Raw genomic sequence first — 22,709 nt, 5'->3', positions numbered from 1 at the left:
CTGATTATGGCACATACTGATTGTGAAGCTTGATTCTCTGCATTACTTTTCATAAATGTCTTGATCTTGTGCTGAACTCATGCCATATTTAGATATTTCTTAGATTCTGCATCCAGACGACAGCTGCACAGAGCTTCATTTTTATTGCAGGTGAAAAGGGATATGTCCTTTCTATTGTTTCTGGAGTTTTATGTTTTACAATTACACATGATGTTCTTTTTACAGCTGATCCTTGTTTAATGTGAGGCATTAAAGTACTGAGCATGTATTTGGTGATTTTCAACCAGAATACCACCCTGAAAGTGCAGAGAGGGCTTTAAAGGACGGCAGGTTAGCTTAGCACAAAGACCAGAAATGGAGAAACAGCTGGAACGCAGCTTGAGAAGTTTACTAAAATGCATTTCTTCTGCCAAATTAAAGCCGAATGGGAGAGTAGGCTGTAGGCTCTTTCTTTTAAAAACAACTACAAAACTATCACGCATGGGTCTGAAATGCACAAAATTGTTATGGTTTCTGGTGAAGTTGGATCCAAATTCAAGACACAGAGGGATGAGGCAGGAGTTGGCAACGAGAAGAATGATACGAATGATAACAAAAGACCAGTGAAGACCAAAAAAAGACAAGGAGGGAACACAGGAACAGAATGCTGAGGCAAACTGGGTAACATCATAGAACAAGGAAAGCATAGCATAGCATAGCATAGCATAGCATAGCATAGCATAGCATAGCATAGCATAGCATAGCATCAGAGCCAAGCAGAACAGAAGTAACATAGCAGACAACACAACGAAGGGACTGGCAGGGCTATATATACATGCGGGCAGAGGAGATAAGGAGACACAGGTGAAACCAATGAGGGCAGAGCACACAAGGAGAAACTAATCCAACAATCAAAGGAGGGAAAAAACACAGGAAGTAACACAAGACAAGAAATACCAAGGAAGAACTTTACTAAATAAAACAGGAAACACAAAGAAAACCAAACAGGGTCACAGGAAAATACTCAACACAGAACCATGACCCAGAACAATATGATCTAACACAATCTAAATCTAACTGAAAAAGGAGAGGAGAGTCATAGAGATGTTTTTAATGGTGGTCACACCTATCTTACGTCCGGAGGAAATATGTCCCAGCCCATCGTACATACTCCCATCTGAGTCAATCGTCTCACCATCTCCACGCCCCGTTTGCAGCTTCCTTTTAATGTCAAAGTCTCACCTTACTTTCCTTCAGCCACCAGCCTGCTGTGTATTTCAGGGAGTGATGTCACCCTCTGCTTGGCCATCGGCTACAAACACTTACAGAGTGATTTACAGGCCTAATGGAAATAACTGATTGAAGCCAGGGGAACGCTGATTAACTCCTTGCATCTCCTGTTCTGCCCTGGAGGGAATACTTATATGGATGCATTTCAAACTCAATTACGTGTGTCATGGAGAAAGGGGAAAATAACATTTCCTCTTGTCTAAGGTTTGTGTACGACAGGCCTCTCATGGGTTCTGGTTTTGTCATAGTTTATTCTCCTTAAAAAAACAATTCTGCCCCGAGAAGAATATCGAGAAACAGAGGAGGAGACTCATCTCGGTAAACTTGGAGAAAGATACAAACCCATGATTGCTGACGGGAAGAGGGCGATGCCTGACTCACATCAACCAGCTCACAGTGTAGCTTGTGAGTCTGTGAAGGTACTCACAGCGTTTGGTGGAATCATTAGGGAGAAGTAAACAGTGTGAATCCAGCGGCTGGAAAACGAACATTTTCCAGCCATTATTCATTTTGGTTTTTACTTTGGTAGTTTTCTGTCTTTAGGAATTACAACCAGAAGACTGGGATGTTGGACTGTATTAATAAAAGTGCCACATGAAAGTTAATCAGCCAGGCAGAGGTGGAAAGTAACTAAGCGCATTTATTTATATTTCGGTTTCATGCAGCTTTATCCTTTCCCAGCTCCACACTGCTTCAGTGAAATGCTGCCGTCTACCTCCACTGCATTTGTTTAAGTTTTAAGGTTAAAGTGTCACACACACACGGTGCTCACAAATCATAGTGCAAGAAGAAGATTACACCGATAAGAGACTGTGAGTAGCCATCGTCATGTTTCAGATGTCTGAGTTATTTTCAGCTCAGACAAAGAGAGAGTTGTTTTCTTTAATTGAGATTCATTTTGAAGTAAAGAGACAACTTCATCAATGTAACAAGAGCTGGTGAGATTAAATATTTCAGCGATTAGACTCTGATGAGGAGAAGCACGGCAGAGGGAAGGCAGTAGATTGGCACGGGACCATCGGGACAGGCAAACCAAGGAACTGTTTTTTAGTTTGGGGTTGTTACGATAATACATGTATATCTTAGTGTGGGCTTCCCAGGACCTATGATTGCCGCTCAGGTGGAGGGATGCACTGAAAGAGACAGAGTGACGCAATGAATTTTGGGAACTGAGAGATGTGACTTGGCTCGGAGAACGCTGGCAAACACATCACTGAACAAGAGTGGCACTGAAATTGAGAATGAATTGATTTTGACAGCGTGGGAAAGAGGAAGTAGATGAAGTTAGCGGGTGGCTGAAGGAGCCCCAAGACTTTATGTAGGGAGGAGGAGAGGTGGAGATGGAGGGTACACATCTTTCCTATTAAACTTTTGTCTAAGCTTCATTTAAACAACAATTTGACTCCACAAATAGAAGAAAGCTGGAGCAGAATTCACTGGAAACTGGCTCTGGCTTTTGCATCGATACATGTCATGGTAATAATACGACACTTTTTAACTGTGGGACTTTTACTACATACTTTTCTGATGACTCCCTGTGCTTGTACTTTAAAAAGAAGCCAGATGGGTATTTTCTTTAGTGTTTTATTGGTACTTTCGGTTCTGAAGTGAAGTGAAGGATCTGATCCTATGATCCATGTCAGCAGGAAGCGGCTCAACAGCCCTGTTTGCAGTCAAAGGAGCGAAACTGACCGAACCGATTCTGATTCAACCTGATTTCCAAACATGTGTCATCCATCTGTGATTTAAAGTGTGAAGATGTACTCGTGGATCGGATCATGTTAGCTGTTTAGACACTGATAGGAAACAACATCAAAATAGAAAAAGCTGCTTGATTTTGTGGCCTGGTGCGGGCTGGTCGGCCACTGTCACAACATCTGTTACAAGAATTAACTGTCACAGCAGTTTAAAGGCTGCGAGTGAAGAACAGACACAGAATAAACAGCGCTGTTAGCGAATGTACCTCACACTTCACCAGTACACTGTGTGCTATTCTAGTAACGTTGTCTGGTATTTTTTTATGTAATACTGAAATGCAGCTGCGCGACGTTGCAGCCCATTGACTCGTCTTTATCCAGAATGTCTCAATTACAGAATAAAACAAACAAAGAAAAGGTTCGTTTCCCCTCAGTGGGCTCTGGCTTTGTTTTGTTCATAAGCACATTTCATGCAAACACAGCCGAGTTTTTCCAGTCTGAGTACACCAGGAAGCCGGTGAAGGTGCTGTCTGTCTTGGTGCTGGAGTAAAATCCATTGTACTCTGAGAGAGCCATCTGGACCCACACCTGGTCACCAGGGACGAGGTGGAGCAGAGTGCCGCCCGACAGAGACGCGGGCTTGGGCCAGTTGCCGTAAAACTGAAAGTAAGATGCCACCGTGTGTCCGTTCTTCATTAGGTCAAACTGCAGGCTGGCGCGGTAGACGGTGGCGTGGACGGCGAAGTAGTAGACTCCAGGTACTTTGCAGGTGAAGCGTCCCGTCTCTTTGTTGTAGTCGCCCTGTTCGTTGATCATGATGGTGTCAAAGCAGACCGCGTCTCCCACGTTCAGGGGTAAGGTGAGGCCCTGAGACAGTTTGGCGCTGAAGGCTGATTTGGGAGCCACTGCACACTCTCCCGGCTGACCCCTCTCCCCCTTCACCCCGGGGTCCCCTCTGTCTCCAGTTAGGCCTCGCACTCCTGTCTCACCTGAAGAGGAAGAGGAGCGCACACATGAGCATTGCAGTGCTGACATTCATCACACACTAAAATAAACACAACAGAGCACCTGTGTCTCCCCTGTCCCCCTTCTCTCCTTTTTCCCCCGGAGCAGCGTCCCTTCCATCCCGCCCATCTCTCCCCGGCTGACCAGGGCTGCCATGAACTCCAGGAGAGCCGGGGATACCAGGGTGACCAGTACACAGACTGGGAGGGATCTTGTTGTCTTCTAACTGGGTGGACAGATGGACTTGAAGGACGAGGAAGGAGTGGAACAACAGTCTGAGTGAGGTCATCGCAGTGTCACTTCTGAGAACACACAAACAGAAAAGATGAATAGCAACATGTGGAAGGATTGCAGTTCACAAACAAGCCTGTGTGGGACTAACACCAAAGTTTGGACTGGATACTGGACAATAGATAAATCCAAACAATCAAAAATGCACCACAGACCCCTGTTTAAATGTAAATAAAACAGAAGGTGGGGGGGGACATATAATTATTTGAAACCGCAGCACGTGTAAACACAGAACTGAGCGAAGTTTCATCATAAATATTTAGCTTAGTTTTTCTTTCCAAACATACTATCACACAGGATTGTAAAAGTTTCCATTCAGTTGCAGCTAAAGGCAAACCTGCAGGACGGTGAACGGTTCACATTGCTGCATTGTGTCTCCATCATGAGTTAGTTTTAGTCATCGGCCAGTGTTACGAAACAACGTGGGAGTCAAACACGCTGGCATTTTAACTTCGTGTGCATGAACAGAAAACTGTATCTCTTGCGTGTTTCTTTTTTTCCACTAGATTCCTGATGTGATTTGAGGGAAGACGAAAAGAAAAGAGGAAAATCTGAAATAATAATACTACATGGCTGACTTTTTTTTTTTTTTTACAAAACTGTAACACAGTAAGCATTATTTTTAGAGGACGTCGTGGCCTTATGTAATTTCAGGAGGGAACATTTAATAGCTCTGAAAATGTTTTTTGAATCATTGCTAAAGGGAGATTTTGTTCTGAAATCACTGAGAGCTTGTTTTTGTTCATACAGGTGCAGTTTACGGCCCCCGGCAGGAGATTTGGTTTTCTCAATATAATCGAGCAACTAAGAAAAGCATGCTCTCTTTCAGGGAAGGCTTTTACATAAATAACTCACAGAGAATAGCATTAAATAGTTTGACATTACAGCCTGTTGTGCAGCTCAGAATTACACCTGCCTTATTTTATTATTAGCTCCAAACACTCACTAAGAACGGATTACTCATATCTTTTCTTAGTGTTAATGCTATTGAACTCTGAACAGATGTTTCTACTCAGAAACTCAGACAGACCTAAAACTGAAAGATTTTCTCTGTCTCTCTCTGCGTCTGCCTCTTCTTCCTGTCTGTGTCTGATCATAAATTAATAATAATCTCAGGCCTTAGTTGACCCTCATGTGGAGCCAGAGACGTGTCGGATTGTTCATTTCTACTACCTACTCTGTATGACTTTGAATAATTCTCAGTGTATTTGTATTGTAACACGTCTTTTCTTTCTTTTCCTGCCACGTTTGGGTGCAGGCAAGGTCCAGTAAAGGCATGATACAAGACTGTCGCCCTGTCGGGACGTCTGTCTGAGAGCAGGACAGGACCATAAACCGATGAAGTGAGCAGGAGGAGCGTTTACAGCTGTTTAAAGTCAGGTTCAGGTTTAGTAATGAAATCCTGCTGTTTGCGGGGCGCGGCAATAATGAGGAAAAGTTACATTTTGTTATCTGTCAGCAGGTCTTCTGACTGGAATCGACGGCTTACATTCACAACAGCTGCACAAAGAAGAAAAGAAGAGAGAGAGAGAAGACGGGGAGACCAAACAGAGAGGAACAGGAGAGTGAGCAAAAAAATGAGGGAGGGATAAAGAGTTGCATGTCAGCATTCCTGGAAGAAAAGAGGACAAATACTGCAGAGTCTGAGCAGCTGTCTGCCACCACTCCTCAGTAGCCCTCAGATGATTAGAAACATGAATGTTTTCAATGAAAGCACAAAAAAAAAACAGGATACAAGGTTTCTGTGGAAGCGCACGCTATTTTGACTCAGTTTATGGAGACTGTAATGCGTTTGGACAGCACATTTATTACCTTTATCACCTCCCAAAGTCCAAATGTTCCCAGTTTTAAAAAAAGGCAGCTTTTAGGGACTGAGGAGAAAGTTTAATCGACATCACCGATGGAAACTTGAGTTTTGATGTCAGTCAGACTCCAGCAGTCCAGCAGTTTGGACTGGGTCTTACCAGCTGGGTGGTTAAGATGAACATTTAGAGGAAGTTCAATGATCTGACTTCTCTGGAAAGACAGAAAGTTAGGAAAAAGTCTGGCAGGTTGCCTCGAGACCAGCTGCGGCGTGATGATATTGTGAGCATTTACTGTAACTCAGGATCAGCCTGTTAAAGGCAAAGCTGCCTATTTGTTTCAGCCGTGTGTATTTTATTGTGCCCTTATTTGGAAATACTGTAACCAAGTATATACACATGTACTTAAGTGCAAATTTGAGCTGCACATGCTGTTATTTGTACTCTGCTACATTATCTGACAGCTTTTTTAGCTTCTGGTTTTATAAAGAAAAATGCAAAATGAGCTGAACTTCATTATGCATTGATTTAAATATTAACTGTATCAATTATAATAATAATAATCCAGTACTGTAATTCATAATAACACAAAACTGACTTTGCATTCTGCTGTAAAGTGTGCACTTTAACTATATTTTAACTCTATGTTTGCACTTTTACTTAAGATTTGCATGCAGGGCTTTTATTGTGTCATTCTCTGTGTGATTCATCTAAACAGTTTTATCTACAAAAACACAGTCATGCATTTTGTGGTTATTCGGACACAAGCACATCTCAGCCCCTTCACCTGTTTACCTGTGTGCCCTGAAGTCTGAACTCTGAAGAACAGCTTTCACGTTTTCATTTAAAATGTTTAGTTGTAGGAAAAAAAAAAAAAAAAAAAAACTTACCGGATGATGTTTTGGTAGCTGCTGATGTTTGTGTGCGTCGAAGAGAAACCACGGAAAGCTGTTCCTCTCGACCAGAAAGTCTGACTAGGGGAAAAAAAAAAAAAAAACTCAAAGGAAATGGTAATGAAACCCAATTAGAAAGTGGGGTGGGTGGGAGAGGAGGGGCAGTGGGCGGAGGACGCAGAGGAAAATATGTGATGTTGCTCCAGCACAAATAAAAGAGGAATATAACTAAAATGAAATCGGCGTGAAGGAGGAGATTCGGAGGGTTAAGAATCGAGGAGGGCAGGGTGAAAGATGGGGGAATTCAAGTTTGGGTCATTGCATAAGACTGCGAGAGGGGAAGCCATCCAAGATATAACCGCAGAGAGTTCAGATTGCTGTAGTCAAAACAGGCAAATGTCACCTCTAATGTCAGTGGTGCAGCTGAAAATGAGACAGACCCTGAACAGAAAGGTAAAGAGAGACAAACACATGCAAAAACTGATTTTAAAAAAGGCAGACATGCCATCACATCAATTTCTCTACTCTGTGATCTTCATTATCTGCCTCCAAGATGAGGTAATTTGCTCGATCCAGATATCATCTCCTAATATCAGTCTTCCACTCGAGCAAGACGCTGAGAGTAATCCGCCTTTGCCTGTAATCCTTCAGTGGTAGCGTCAAGTTGATAAAGGCGGAGGTCTTAATATCTTTTTGGCAGGCTTACACGTTGCAGCTCTTAAGCCAATGCAAACAAGTTTTCGGTCTTATCGCGCAGCAGCGACCGGGCCTGTGCCAAAACTGGAGATGGTATGAGATCAGAGTGAACTGGAGTGAAGTCTTGGAGAATGAGGAGTTTGGTTCAACCATGAGCGAGGAGGAAACACGGATTTAAATATTTTCTACATGTCTACATCTATAGCAATCTTGCCTGTCATTTCAATAGATTAGTCTGAAATATCTCAACAGCTATTTGAATGACTGTCGTGAGGTTGTAAACAGAGATTCGTCTTCCCCAGAGGATGAACCCTGACGACTCTAGTGATCCCCTGACCTTTCGTCCATCCCCACCTTTAGGTTGTCTTTTGTCGATTTTAGCAATACAGCAAGTGCCGACTGTTGGATGGACAGACCGCCTGGAAATTTGGAGGTTCTTGTTCCCCTTGGCGGTGGCTAAAAGATGTTTCATCACTGATCCAAGTAGCTAGTTCACTTCTTTTCTCTTTGGATAAACCACGACCTGGATGACTGAGAACCTTCACAGACAAGGTTTTGGGTTCTGCCTACTGATGTCCAGGCTGTACCCACCTCCTCGCCCTTTGCCAACTAGGATAGGCTCCAGCCTCCCACAGCCCTCTGCAGGAAAAGCAGTTTCAGATATAGATATATAGAGATATACACTGATCAGCCACAACATTAAAACCACTGACAGGAGAAGTAAACAACATTGACCATCTTGTGACAATACAATGTTCTGCTGGGAAACTTTCGGACCTGGCATTCGTGTGGATGTTACTTAGACATCTAGACCAGACCGGGCACCCTCACCCCATAGCAATGACACTCCTTGATGCACAGTGTTCAGAGAGATGCACAGTAGACAAATGATTTGTCTTTAAGCAAATAAAACTGAAAGCTTTGTGTGTTTTTGCTGGAGGGCTGGATTTCCCAACCACTGCTGTAAACATGTAAGTACACTGTAAATCATTTCCTCAATATTAATTTAGATGATATGTTATAGTCACAAGCTGAGGTCATTAAAATTACATAAGCGCTTGTGGGCACACACACCCTACGGTTGAAGTATTTTGCTGTGACATGCACAAGGACAAAGAGGGAAACTGCTCCTGACTGAACACATGGGCCTGCTTAGTGTTTTTACACTGAAATGCTGGTTTTACGGGAGTGAGGAGGGGAGGAGGGGAGGAGGGCAGGAGGGGAGGAGGGGGCTCAGCGGCTCTCCTTTGAATTTGAGTCACACGGCTGTTGTGAAGAGTGTTCCCAGCAGGATCCTGTGGAGGCAGCGAGCTGTAACCCAAGTTAAGACATGTATTTAATTAGCTGAACCAGAATCAGCACATTCTGGGTCTGCTACTCTAATTTCCTGTAAGAATCCATAAACTGCTGCTCGGAGGGATTTACTGTTAATTTGGGCCATTTGGCAGCCCAGCAATTTGATTTAATATCCAGTGGGTGGTGGTGAAGTTACAGCTAAAATGTAATTGGATTAATTAAGTGGCAAGGCAGTTTTAGGTTGGGGTCTTAGAAACTGTCGTACTCTCACAGTTCAGACTCACAAACAACGAGCAGAGATGATGGGGAAGGAAAGGCCTCTGAGCTGGTGTTGTCTCGTTGTTCCAGATACTCACAGCGTGAAACAAATCGACAGATAAAGCTCCAGGACAAACATCTATACGCATCTAACATAAAAGACACAAACTCTGCTGTTACACTTGTGTGTGTGTGTTTTGGAGCTGTAGCGCCAACATGCAGAGCAGAAACAGTGCTTTTATTTATTTTAATTTGCAAAATCATACAGTTTGGGATCTAGTGAATTTGGAGGCCAGGTCAACACCTTGTGCTGTGTTTAATGTTTTTTGAGTTGATCCTAAACAGTTTTGTGTGTGTGCCTGTGGGGGCTGCATCCTGCTGGGGATGGCTGCTGCCATCAAGGAGGGTCATTGCTATGGGGTGGGGGTGCCTGGTCTGGTCTAGGTGGGTGGTACATGTCTAAGTAACATCCACATGAATGCCAGGTCCAAAAGTTTCCCAGCAGAACATTGTATTGTCACAAGATGGTCAATGTTATTCACTTCTCCTGTCAGTGGTTTTAATGTTGTGGCTGATCAGTGTATTTAAGCTCACAAGTTAGAAGTTCTGAGTTCTCCTCATTGAACTAAAGATATAATCATGGAAATATTTAAGTTTCTCTGCCATAAAAGAATTAATATTTTACTTTGAAACTTTGGATGTTCTTCCTGTTGTTCCAGGCGTCCACTGGTTTCCATCTCTATTCTCTTTACGATTAAATTATTTATGTGGTTTAAGATCAAACACAACAGCCTGCAGCTGTATCTGATGTTGATTGAAATTAACTACACAATTCAGCTGAACACAAAGTAGATGAGCAGAAGATTAGAAGAAGACATTCAACTAACTTCTTTTACTACTTTTTAAGGTTCTCACATGAAAAGAATCAGCTCTGAAATAAACTTCATGACTTTCTAAACCACTGGTCCAATCAAACAGTGAACGAGGCAAGAGGCAGAAAAGAGTAAAGGAGACATGTTTATTATTTAAACTATCACTTAAATAAAAAAGTGCATAGAAAATAAACATGATTAGAAACTTTTCTTTTTACATCTATGTACAACTTTGTTTCCTAATTATACATTCAACCAAGTAGTTTGTGGTTTGTTTTCACGGTGGTGGTTTTCCTTCATTTTGTTGACGTGTATTGAAACAACACTGCTGAATGGGAGAAAATATGACTGTCGTGAATATGTCGTTATTACAGAGAGCAGGAGGAAATGTTGATAAGACAATTCAAGGCAAAAGAAAACAAGCCTGTTTGTAATCCATGATCCCTCTTCTTCTTCTTCTTTTTTTTATTTTCTCCACTGTCCTACTGTCCGCTCTCTCTTTGACACCACATCCCGTCCTAGGCTGATAGCTTCTATACACAAGAAACAATTAGAAAATTACAAATACAGGCTTAAGTACTCGTCCGACCTCTCAGACACCTCGACTTGCAAAAGAACAATTCAGGGTGGATGCTGCACAAAATAAATAAATTAAATGTTCTCAACATCAGCATTATGACTCTCTCTAACAAAAGAAAACAAAAAAGAAAGAAAGAAAAAAATAAAGACAGTACATGATAAGTACAACCAAAGCTTCGGAGGAGAGAGAGGAGGTCAGGGAGACGTGGGAGGTTTCCAAAATGGTGGGATTTTTAAACTCCTGGTCAGTCTCCACAAACCAGACTCTTAACTTTATCACATCAAGTAAGCCGTCTAAAAAAAAAAAAAAAAAGTCCCTGTTAAAACATACAATTTAAAAAAAAACATTCACTACAACAACCAGGAAAAAAATAAAAATAAACAACAAACAAACAGAAGAACCCAAAATGGCGGCTGACCTCAAGAAGTTCACGACCACATTAATACAGTTACATTTCTCATCACATAAAAACCGTTTCCTTTTCCAGAAAATTAAAAGAAAGAACTGCAGCGCCCCCTGCTGGCGAGGGGGCGCACACAGGCACAGCAAAATTGGTACTGGATATCAATATACAAAAGAATGATGCACGTTAGTTTTATCTGATAGTACTGTAACACAAAACCATTATAGAGTACATTGAAACATTGCTATTAACCATTATAAATCTGCTGTTTTGCTACTGTAACTAAGTTTGTCTGTCCATTCCATATATTGTATAGATACTAAAGTACAAGAAATTACTATGCATGTTTCCGTATAATATTGTTAAGTATTTATACTATAATTACAGATAATGACGGAGAAGTGCCACTGGTGTGGCGTGGTAAAATGAAGTCCAAAGAACCAACAGAGACTAATTCCTTATTGTATATATATGCGGCTTAAAACGGTGAAATAAAAGACTTTATTGATCACTGAACCCTCTGACCCTGAAAATGCAGAAGTGGATCTCGTGAAGTGAGAGTCGTAGACAGAGCCCTTGGCATCAGTAAACGAGCTGTCACCGACGCTAGCGTGAACTGTTTGATCTAACCGAGTAAGAACCTGCTGCCCTACAGACAGAACCGCCACCGCTGTTTGTACTAGTCAGTATTATTCCCAGTGCTGAAATGAAGCTGCTGCCCAGCTTGAGGTCGCATCTACACGTCTTCCACATCTACCAGGGTTTGACGGTACGAGAACCGAGAAAACACACACAGCTGACAGAAGCATCAACGTCATCACAGGTCTGGTAATGTGGAGGACGAATATACATTCATTGTTGACCTTAGCAGCAGAACCCAGCGAGCCCAGAGTTGGTGCCGGCGTACAAGCGCCTGGCTGGCCTTTTCGGTCAAGGTAGAGGGCTGTCGACGGAGAGGCGCAGCCGAGGTTTGCACGCACCGCACCTCGAGGAAGGACAGGGCTGCTGGTGTGGTCCCACGCCTTCGCTATGTTGCAGAAAAATAGTCAAGTGCACTTTGCTGGACCGACCCCAACCCGAGGGCCTGATGCACAAACTGAAAGCTTCCTCAGTGGCTATCTGTGCTTGTGGTTCAGCATCGGAGTTGCGTTGTTTGTCTGGAGAAAGAGCTGAGTATTCCTACGTCTATTCAGTGCCTGTGTCACAGCTAAAGTGCAAACCCGTCGTTGGTCATATTTGAGTTTCAGTTCAACAAGGGGCAGTGTGGGAGTAACTGCTAAACGGCCTGTAGGTGACAACGAAGTCAGAGTGAACGGCGGACGATAAATTAATCAAAAGGGACAAAACAAGATTAATGGACTGTCTCATTGTGGGACCAGTCAGTCTAAAACGGTCTGCTTAAATACTCGGACCAGGACATGAAGGCTTGTAAGAGAGAAGAGGCGTGCCCATTCACAACTAAGGCAAACCACAAGGAGACTGAATAAAAGAATAAAAAAATTATTTCCAGAAGCTGGTGAACACTTCACCAAGCACGTTGTCACCAAGACAACATGTTGTTTTTTTGTTTGTTTTATTAAAAATTGGCTCCACGGAGATATGACGTTGGTAGAATTAAAAGAAAGGCACCTCTAACACCTCAAACTGACGGGACTCTCGCTGGATTTTACGCGTGCGAGTAGCTGTGGCTGTAAGCTTGTCGACCAATGGCTGATTAAGTGACTGAAAACTGGATCACTTCGATATGACCGCCCGGTAGCAGCCCCGCTAAGTGGGCTTGATTGGTGTGATGTGGCGTGTGGAGACAATAAGGCCGGAGAGTGGAGAGATCTGCTATGGATCAACAATCTGAACTCTCTCAAGTGCATAATAACAGTTCACGTGTCTGCCCTACGGCCAGCTCGAACTGGAACAACGAAAACAAAAACGTCAGCTCTGACCAAAACAGCCCCAGAATAGATAAAGAGCTACTGGTGGACTGAACTTAAAGGGGACCAAGCCACAGACCAGCGTCAGTCTTTGGAATCAAAGAAAACATTCAGGCTACAAATTAAAAAAATAAAATAAAATTACAATAACAAAAAAAAAAACGTTGAAAAGGCAGCGGAATACAAAACATAGAGACCAAGCATTAGTGTTTGTAAACCTCTATTTCCTACAAAAATGGCAATAAAATAAATACGATTTTTTAAAAATATAAATACCATCATTAAGTGCTATTCACTAGTGAGTGCTTTTTAAGTTTTTTTGTAGAAAAATATACATTATTTACACTTTTTCTTTAAAAGCAAGCATATTTCCCTGTCCATAATAAAAAGACAGATAACAGAGAAGACTTTCGAAGACTTAATACAAATAAAAAAAAATATTCCCCATAGTAATGGTTATCACAACAGGCCAAGAAGAAAACAAGCTGTGTCAAAGTTCAATTCGAGGGCGTGACGTTTGGTTCTCTTTGCTGCTGTAATTTGGAACGTGGTTCAAAAGTCCGAGATCGTACAATTACCAAAAAAAAAAACTGATAAGACCGACAGCATGCACGAACACGTCTGTCTGCACGCCTCCAAAAATCAATTATAAATACGTCTACTCAAGCACATCAGTAGGTTTCTCTGGTCCCTCGGCTGTCAGTCCACCAGAATCTCTAGCTGCCTCGCTCTCTCAGGCCAGAGGCTTCGTCCCATCAACAACGTGTCTACATAGCTACCAACATCTCAGACTAAAAGTCCATTTAAGTACATCAGATGGTCTCGACCTCTGATTTCATCCTTTACACAAGCGGCCAAATATTTGAAGAATCCATCTCCCCCTTGTCTCTTTTTGCTCTTTTTCCTTTCTGTGGCTCCCTCTAGTGTTCCCACCTGTACATCTCCCATCAGACTGCTAAACAGGAGCAGCTCCTATTTACAGTGTCAAATGTACACACTTACAAAATAAAAAGCCCATTTAGGGGAAGGTTCCTGTAAATTCACAACAGCTCTGTAGGCATCAGGGCACATTCAGACATGGAGTTGTGCATCGATAACAGCTGACACTGAGATAAAAAATAATAATAATAAAAAAAAATCTAATTTTTACTTCTAGTAAAATTACGGTTAGAAGTCCCTTCAACAAATTGCACTTTGGTGTAAAATGGAACCAAGATCTTTGATTTTTTTTTTTTCTATGTTCACTTTAGTAGACCATAACATATTTGTAGAAAATTAAGGAGGATGGGCCAATGTAAAAAACATATGAAGGGGTAACTTTATCATCCAAATATGAAATAAAAGTTGATATTGCAATGCTGTGTACTCATTACTCACCTCGGGAGGTGAAACTTCCGGTGCCAAATGTAAATGAGACAAAAGGAGGCACAGAATTTCTACAAATGGCCCGTCCTCCGAAATGGCGCTTCCTGCATATATATTAACACCAACACGCGCCATCTCTGACGTGATCTGCTAACATCAGGAGCAGAAACACTGAGAGATCGTGCCCTGTTGGCAGCTGTGGTCCTTTGTAGACCATAAAATCATCATAAAGGCAGTGCCATGGCAAACCCCCAGCAGGGGGTGTCCTCAGATCATTGCGGCACTGCTGCTCAACAATCCTCTCTGTAGGAACAGGCATCAGTTGAGGAACTTGCGACACTTCTTTGCGCCGCAGTTGCAGGGCAGCTTGTTGCTGGCATCCTCGATAGGGAACTTGTAGTCGTACGTGAGCTCCTCTCCACAGTAGATGCGGCGAGAGGCAAAGATGACGATGTGCTTCTGGCCGTCCACGGTGATGACCCGAGAGTAGCAGTTTGGCTCACAGGAGTGGTTGATGAAGCGGGCAGCGTTGCCGTGCACCGTGGCATCCACCACCTCATAGTCATCAATGCGAAACATGTAACAGCCGATCCCCTTTGAGGAAAGAGACGACAGTTTGTAAGTGTGAGTTCTGCCTTACTTTAAAATTACTACATTTAAACTCATTCCAAGACCTCACCTTCCCATCATAATATTTCTCCCGTTTGTCCGTGAGCACAGACCGGATGACATTTCCAGAGTATTCAATAACCATCTCCCCAGCCTCAATGGTTTTCTTGCAGTAGAGACCTCGGCCATGGATAGGAGACCTTCAAAGGGAGAACAGTCATGTCATTTAAGTCTCTGTAGGTATAATCTAAAATTCTTTTGTTTTAACATCCCTTTTTAAAATGTTCAAGTTTATCAAGACCTGTTGAGAAAGAGACTTGACTTGATAGTGGCTGACGACAAGTGTAAAACCACTTGGTATTTAACCAGGTAATTATAAAGTATTAACAGATTGAACACATTGATCTAACCTGTAGACTCCAACAGTTTCCTTAGAGGTGGCCTTGAGCTGTTTGAATCTCACAGCAAGCGGTAGCTCCATAGAGGCACGCCTGTGAAAAAGAAATGTTCAGAATATAAATCATTTTATCAAAGATTTTGAATAATCTCATTTACTGTAAAATAAGTACTTGAGATTCTGTGTCTGCTGTAAAATACCTGGCTGTCCGGAGGTGGCCCTCCTCGTCATCGTCTTCCTGTGGCCTGAACTCAGGAGGCTGGCGATGTTTTGAGGCCAAGAAATTGAACATGTCAAATACAGACCTCCTGGAAGGTAGACCACCGGAATAGAGACAGATAGAGACAAATATTAGAGTCTGAAAACAGATTCCCATTTAGTAAAGTAGCATTTCAAGGCAACATTGAAACGCCCTGCATTGTTTTTAACAGTGTGCACCATATGCAGTGTGTATTATGAAAAGAGAAGCACAATGTATTCTTGTCATTACTGCTCTAATTGACTTCTGGTCACTTGTGCAATAGGCTCTGGATAACCCGTCCTGGCCTCCAAGCATGCAGACCCCGTGATGGAAAAACCATCTTAACACGCACTCCACAATCCAGTGTCGAGTGCGTGTCAGAGCTTTGCTAACCTGTGGTGGATCTCTGCCCGGGCAGAGCCGTGGGGATTGATGGGAGGTTCGTCGGTTTCCTCAGGTTTGTGGAAGCGGAAGCGGTAGCTCCGGCAGTGTCTGGAGCCGTACAGCTGCTCCAGCAGGAAGACCACTGCTTCATGGACGACTCCAAGCATTCTCAGTCCGTTCACACCTGGGAGGAGAGGAGAGAGACCTTTACATTGAGCCAACAGAATCCATGAGAGTATATGCACTCTTATTTGAGCTAAAACATTTTATTTTTTATGTTTATGTCGTCAGTATAGTGCCTTACCATCAAATGAGAGCTCTTTGAGTCGTGCATTGGAGCGAGCTTCCTGTACCTTATCAGTCAGGGATTTCCAGGCCTCTGTTGAGGGACAGTCAGGTTTAATGTCCAGTGATTGGGTTAATATTTTGCAGATGTAAAAAACACTTGGGTATAATAAATGTTTTATCTTATTAATAAGCATTGTGAAGCACATGTGAAATATGGTCCATGCATGCACAGTATACAGAGTTGTATAAACAAGTTGTTCTTGTCACCTTCAATACTCTCACAGCGGATGTGGAAGCCATCCTCGCTGCAGATTTCAAAGATGATGCCTTTTTTGGGTTTGCTATCCAAGCCGGTATCCCTGCTGTTGGCATCCTGGTCCGATGGTAGAGCCACAGGAAGAGATCCTATTCCTCCAGTTGCAGATGTTTTTTCTTTCCCCAATACTTTCCCGGGTAAAACGTGTCCGTCCGATGACTTCTTTTTACCAAGTACACTAGAAAAGACGTGAATCAAGTATCAGAAGAAGAAGAAGAAGTACTCTTATGATTATTTGAAAGGTGCTTAATATTGATACTCCATACCTCTTGCTGGTCACCTTATCTGGGGGTTTGCCTGTGTCCATGGGCTCAGGGGAGCTTAGTCCTCTGGAGCTGCTTGGAAAAAATATTGAAAAATGTAAATTTCTACAAAAATAATTCCCATGACCTGGATAAGCATCTCATGAATACAACATACTTCATACTTTAAAATCCCATTCTTACTCATCTTGTCCATGAAGAAATATACTGAGTCTTTCATTATATTTGAAAAATGTATTTCAGGGCATGATTTATAAAACATAAAATCCTAAAGTAGACATTTTTCAAATATCCACAAGGCCACATTAACTTTGTATTACAAACTTTAAATATAGATTAAATATAGGAATAGGAACAAACTTAGCAGACAGCTCAACCAAGCAAAGCTGTAAGTGTGTCACACCTTGGGTTTGAGGATGGCTGCCGTCCAGCAGGGTTGCTGCGATGTTCATCCGCCTGAGAGGCCTTGAGCTTCTTTCCACTGCTTATGTCTGGACTCTGCCTGTTCCTCTTCGCTTTGTGTTTTCCCTTTTCCGCTCCTGGAACTGCAGCAGCTCCTGACACTACTGTGGTGGAATTCAACGGCCTTTGTTCTGATGATCTGGAAATAGGAGTTGTTCTGCTGCTCTGGGAGTGTGCAGAGGCCTGTGTATGCGTGAACACTCCAACAACACGTCCCTTGGCAGGGCTTAGAGGGGTGGATGGGTTGGGAGCTAAAGTGACAGTGTTGTTTGGACAGGAGTCCACAGTCTGGACTCTGTTAATGGGCTGAGACTGATGCTGTAAGTGAACATTACTGCCTTCTGTCTCTCCTTGCTGGTTGACAGCCATGCTAATAGTCTGTTGGGTGGGCAGGACGCAGATGCTGTTCGCTATAGATGTCTGAACAGACGAGCCAAGCTGCGACATCAGAGGAGCCCCCCCTGCTGATTGAAGGACCACTGGCTGATCTGACAGACCCAATCCATGAGGACCTGCTTTAAAAAGGAGGTTGCTAATCTGCCCTGTGATCTCAGTAGAGCTGAGGACAGGGGTGGAGAGTGACACTGAGCCTGGTGCAATGAGGCTAGCAGCACCACTAGGGGGCATAGACACAACATTCAATACAGACTGACTGGGGTTGAGACCAGAGACGGTGCAAGGTAGGAGATGAGTGGAGGAGTCATGACCCAGAATACCAGGCTGGGCGGTACCAGGGATCCTCTGCTGAATGAGAGTAGTGGGATCCAAGTACACAACCCCACCTGACTTTGGTCTCTTGATAATATTGGGAACCTTGCGCTGGGTAGTGGAGAGGGTACCTAACTCAACCAGACCACCAGGCTGACCCGGGATGCTAGCAGTAATCTGGGGGGAAGACAAGTTGATGAGGGTCATGTTGGGAGGGCATACTTCAGACGGAGCCAGGGTGGGCTGGCTACGGGAGCGGGCTAACTTTTTGCTTTTTTTTGGCAGAAGACGAGAAATAGGCCTCTTCTTGCCATGAGCAGAGGCAATTAGAGTCGGGGAAGAAGTAAGGGAAGAGGGACTAGAAACTATGGCAACACTGTGGCTCAACTCGTGCGGTCGACCAGCCTCTGAGACCAGAATCTGGGGCTGGTCGTGGGACTGAGAGGGCAATCCAATGATGAGCCCTGAGGTGGTGCTGGGGATTCCTGTCTGGAAGCCGGTCTGTGTGGGCCCTGTAAAGGTGTGAATCTGAGAGGGGTGAGACATGGTGCCCAGGACTTTGCCGCCAGCAGGAAATATTGACTGCCCCGGAGATAAACCAGTATTTAACCCTGCGGTAAGTGTCATGGAGCTCAGCACGGTAGAAGAGGTAGTGTCCATCACTCCTGTGGCACTAATCTTTTGAGTAACACCATTAGGAACAGGCTGGAGAACATAGAGAGGCTGGAATTGCTGATTGACTACGATGAGCTTGTCAGGCCCTGGTTTGATGACTGCTGGGCTGGAGACCTGACCCTGGGAGGGTCCTGGGCCAGACACTGGACTGGGGCTACCTGCAGCTGCTGCTGATGCTGGGATGTACTTCTGACCCTGAAGAGGCAGGGATGGAGAACTTGGCAAACCAGGTGTGCTAGAACTGCTGGGAACATCCTGGTTAGCTGGAGCTTCAACCACCTGGCCGATAGCAGGGCTGGGAATAAACTGCTCAGGAGTCAGGTGACCTTCAGTGACCTGCGTGTCCCTGTTTGCCAGAGTTGTAGCATCGTGCTGATTTTCCGATGGTGACACACCTGGCCCTGCCCTTTTCTTGTCCCCACTCTTTTCTCCGCTGATGGTGTCTTGGTCAGAGTTCAAGCCCAGCATGCCGCGGTCTGAGGCATTTGAGATGAGACTCCCAGCAGTGTGGTTCTGGCTGGTGCTGACAGTAGGGCTGCGTGTGGTCAAGACAGAAAGGTCAGAGGGCAACTCCAGAGGAAGATATGGCTCCTCGACAGATATGGAGCTATTCACACTACTCTCCACCACCCCTCCACTTTCAGCGCTGGGCAGTGGCTGGGAAAAGTCATCAAACAGTATGTCTTTACGCCTGTTGACATCCACCCCTACATAGCCCTCATCCAGCAGCAGCTCTGAGGAAGACGGCTCAGATTGCTGACCCAGAGTCGGCAATGACATGGAAGGCGTGTTCAGGACAAACTCCATGATATCCGACGGCAAAATGTTCCCGCAGTCATCACTGTTGTTGTTGTCAGAGTCGGATTTAAGTAGGTCCGTGCTGAGGGACAACTGGGCCTCAAGGGGATCCTGACCCTGACTCTGTGGCTGGGACTTGACCCCACCTCCTAGAGGAAGACAGTTTTCCTTCTGGTTCTTCCTGCCTTCTCGCGTGTTGCCACTTACTGCTCCACCACTGTTGTCAGGTTCCTTACTTGAGTCACGGGAGTCATGTTTCTCGGTGTGTCTTTCCCTGCCCCTCCTCTTAGGAGCGCTCTTATGTGGGGTAGAAGAGGAAGTTGCCGTAGTGGTTGTGGTACTGGTGGTGCAGATGCTGGTATCACTCTCTGAGCCATCGTCAACACCATCAAGCTGGCCGATACGTTGCTTTCCTAAGGTCCTGTTAAGCACACCAAAGACAATGAGACAGATTACTAGTCAAGTAAAAAAAAAAAGTCACAAAGTTTAGATAATTATTTCATCAAACTTGTGTGTACTTACAGAGCACTCAGCATGTCTTCTTCGACTTTTTCTTGAGCTCTTTGTTGTTGCTGCTCCTCGTCTTTAAGAAAACGCTGAAGCTGGGATCCCCTTCCCAGACACTGGTCCAATCCTTCTATAGACGGCAGGCCCTCACCAGGGTTAATTATTGTTCGGGTGAAGTTGTAGTAGTAAGGGTCTTTACCCCTGTGTTTCATTCCACTGTCGTCATCCTCTCCACTGTCCCCTGATGAAGACGAGGTGCTCATATCATCGGCTCCATCCACTTGCCCCTCAGCTGACTTCTTGCGGCCACCAGTCCTCCTCTTGACCACATTCCCAGCTCCATCCCCGCTGCCGTAGAAAGGAAGATCCTCTTCACCGTATGAGCGAACCCCGTAGAAGGGTGTGAGGCCAAAAAACATATTGGAGCGTGCACGGGCACTGCGTCGAGGGTAACGGCGCTTAGCTGATCCTGATCCATCACTGTCATCCTCGTGGTGTTTATCTTCCATGCCTCTGTCATGGTCATCTTCTGGGCCATCACCCTCGTCCTCGGTGCCTTGCGTGAGGAGGCTGCGATGGTCTCGGAGCTCACTGCATGAGTGCTCTTTGTGCAGTTCATCATCCTCCGTCTGGGTCTGGGTGTCAGATTCAGAGCTGTCATTGCTGCTGGCAGAGGGCGAGGAGAGGAGAGCGGAGCGAACAGAGCGTCGACTCCCCTGGCCGGCAGGAGAGACAGTGGAGGCAGTGGTTGTGGAACAGGAGGAAGAAGAAATGCCTCCAACACTGCTGGTCCCATTAGGGTCAGTTTTGATGTCAGTCTTCAGTGGAGAAGCAGTAACTGGTTTAACTGATCGCTTCGTCTCTCTGGAGGACAACGGCAGCTGATTAGTTGTTTGTTTGGTGTGAGACTGGGAAGACGTTTTCACGTTTTTCTCTGTGGTTAAACCACCCTGCTGCAGCTGCTGTAAGTCGTCCAGACTGGAGCTGTTCTTCCTCTCTGGACAGGTGTAATTTTCTCTGCTCTTTGACGAGGACCTGTCCCCTCCCTGATTCTCATACTTCTCCCCCTGAGCCTTCCCAGGGGCTTTGGTGCTGTTTCCGAGCACTGGAGCTTTGCTATTGCTGCTGTTGTGACAGCTGGGGTTTGTAGCATGAGCGTTAGAGCTGCCAGTAGCTTTAGTATTGTTGTTGTTGAGAAGGGGAATCTTGTTGCTGCTGTTGCTGTTTTGAAGGGTCTTATCTCTATCGCGGTCTTTGGACACGTCTCTGCTGCCAGCTGTCTTAACTTTGGGCTGTTTGTCTTTGGCAGCTGAGGCTGCAGCTGGGGAGGCCAGGTGCATGGAGCCTCGTTTAACAGCATCATCTTCTGCTGATGTCCTTGACAACCACAACGGCTTCACAGTTGCGGCTGTGGCTGGACCTGATGAGAAATCGTTTGATTTCCGTGTGTGGGACTTCTGAAATGAAGGTTGTGGGGAGCCAGATTTCCCAACAACAGAGTCCTTATGGAGTGAAGATGGTATTAAATTTCCAGTGCCACTACTACTCTCCTTCCCTGAGCTGGCCTTGTCCTTGCACTGGATGTTTGAGGTGGGCGTGGATCGGTGACGAGGCAACAAATTGAGGCTTGCAGAAACATCCTGATCTTTGCTTCCATGTTTCCCTTGTCGGTCTGTCTGCTTGGTGGCGCCACCTCTCTGCTGACTTGTGAGAACAGCAGTGCCCACAGGAGGGGAAGACTGGCCTGAGCCTGCAGGTGCCAATCTTGGGCTCTTACTCTCACCTCCTGTCAGTTTGGACTGACTACTGGGGTTACTGTCTTTCCCTGAGCCAGAGTCTTTGTTTCTCTCTATGCTTCGATAACTGGAATCTCTAGAGGAAAGTCTACCCTTGTCAGGGTCTCTACTAGATGACCTGTCTTTTCCTTGGCCTGAGGGTTTTCCTGTTTCCCTGCCATATTGTCTATGCTTCTCAGAGTCCCTTAGTCCTGTATCTCTACTGAGTGACCGTGTCTTGTCTGCATCCTTGTAGCTGGGATCTCTAGACGATGACTTACTCTTATCCATTTCCCTAGTGCTCGACTCTCTGCTTTGCTGTCTACCCTTCTCAGAGTCCCTGTTTACTTGTCTCACCTTTTCTGAGTCCCTTAAGGGATCTCTACTGAGAGGTCTTCCCCTCTCAGCTTCTTTCAGACCAGAGTCTTTGCTCAGTGGCCTCTTCTTTTCTGATTCTTTGGCTGATATTTCGCCCTTGTCAGAGTCTTTTTGCCCAAGTTCTCTGGATGATCTACTCTTGTCAGAATCCTTAGAAGCTTGGTCTCGACTTGAAGTTCTCCCCCTGTCTGCGTCTCTGGATGGTTGCTGTTTGTTCCTGTCTGTGGAAAACAGCCGACCTCTATCATCATCTCTCTGGACCAGACATTTCGACTCTTTGCTGAGATGTCTGGACTTTTCTGGGTCTCTGGCAGGGGATGGAATGAGGGGAGGGGGCGAGGTGAGAGGTCGTGACTGAATCTGTGGTGAGGTGACCCCTCTCTGTCTGTTAAGCTGGTGGGGAGAAGAAGAGAGAGAAGGGGAGCTGTGACGACGCGAGTCACTATTCCGCATGCCGGGGTTTACCAGGGAGTCTCCCACTGTCACTATCTCATGGCTTTGGGGCTGCGAGGTACCTCCTATAAAATAAAAAGAAAATTGAAATGAATGGAAA

General features: G+C 44.7%; 2 protein-coding genes across 2 annotated transcripts in view; both read right to left on the bottom strand.

Moving 5' to 3' along the window:
• Positions 1 to 933: 933 nt before the first annotated feature.
• On the bottom strand, positions 934 to 7,084 carry c1qtnf5 (C1q and TNF related 5). Its single transcript, XM_084558049.1, has 3 exons — positions 6,955 to 7,084; positions 4,035 to 4,273; positions 934 to 3,955 (listed from the first exon to the last, which is right to left on the bottom strand). The coding sequence occupies exons 2-3, from the start codon at positions 4,258 to 4,260 to the stop codon at positions 3,435 to 3,437; spliced, it is 747 nt and encodes a 248-aa protein (XP_084414175.1). The 5' UTR covers positions 4,261 to 4,273; positions 6,955 to 7,084; the 3' UTR covers positions 934 to 3,434.
• A 3,128-nt stretch (positions 7,085 to 10,212) lies between these two features.
• The window catches only part of kmt2a (lysine (K)-specific methyltransferase 2A), a gene marked incomplete at its 5' end in the record, with an annotated part of 38,111 nt that continues 25,614 nt past the window's right edge, over positions 10,213 to 22,709 (bottom strand). The window contains 10 exon segments of the mRNA XM_084558292.1: positions 10,213 to 14,949; positions 15,035 to 15,164; positions 15,375 to 15,455; positions 15,562 to 15,669; positions 15,996 to 16,170; positions 16,291 to 16,365; positions 16,542 to 16,768; positions 16,857 to 16,925; positions 17,257 to 19,917; positions 20,019 to 22,674. Coding sequence (XP_084414418.1) covers positions 14,674 to 14,949; positions 15,035 to 15,164; positions 15,375 to 15,455; positions 15,562 to 15,669; positions 15,996 to 16,170; positions 16,291 to 16,365; positions 16,542 to 16,768; positions 16,857 to 16,925; positions 17,257 to 19,917; positions 20,019 to 22,674 — 6,458 coding nt within the window. The 3' untranslated portion in view covers positions 10,213 to 14,673.

This window comes from Chelon labrosus, assembly GCF_963514085.1.
Source record: "Chelon labrosus genome assembly, chromosome: 13".
Taxonomy (NCBI): Eukaryota; Metazoa; Chordata; class Actinopteri; order Mugiliformes; family Mugilidae; genus Chelon; species Chelon labrosus.
The sequence above is the reverse complement of the archived record's forward strand: the minus strand, read 5'-3'. Positions and strand labels throughout refer to the sequence as shown.

Coding starts and splice junctions, on each gene's coding strand:
- c1qtnf5 (XM_084558049.1), bottom strand. CDS start 4,260: ATGACCTCACTCAGACTGTTGTTCCACTCCTTCCTCGTCCTTCAAGTC. Junction 3,956..4,034: donor GGGGGACAGGGGAGACACAG/GTGCTCTGTTGT, acceptor CTTCCTCTTCAG/GTGAGACAGGAGTGCGAGGC.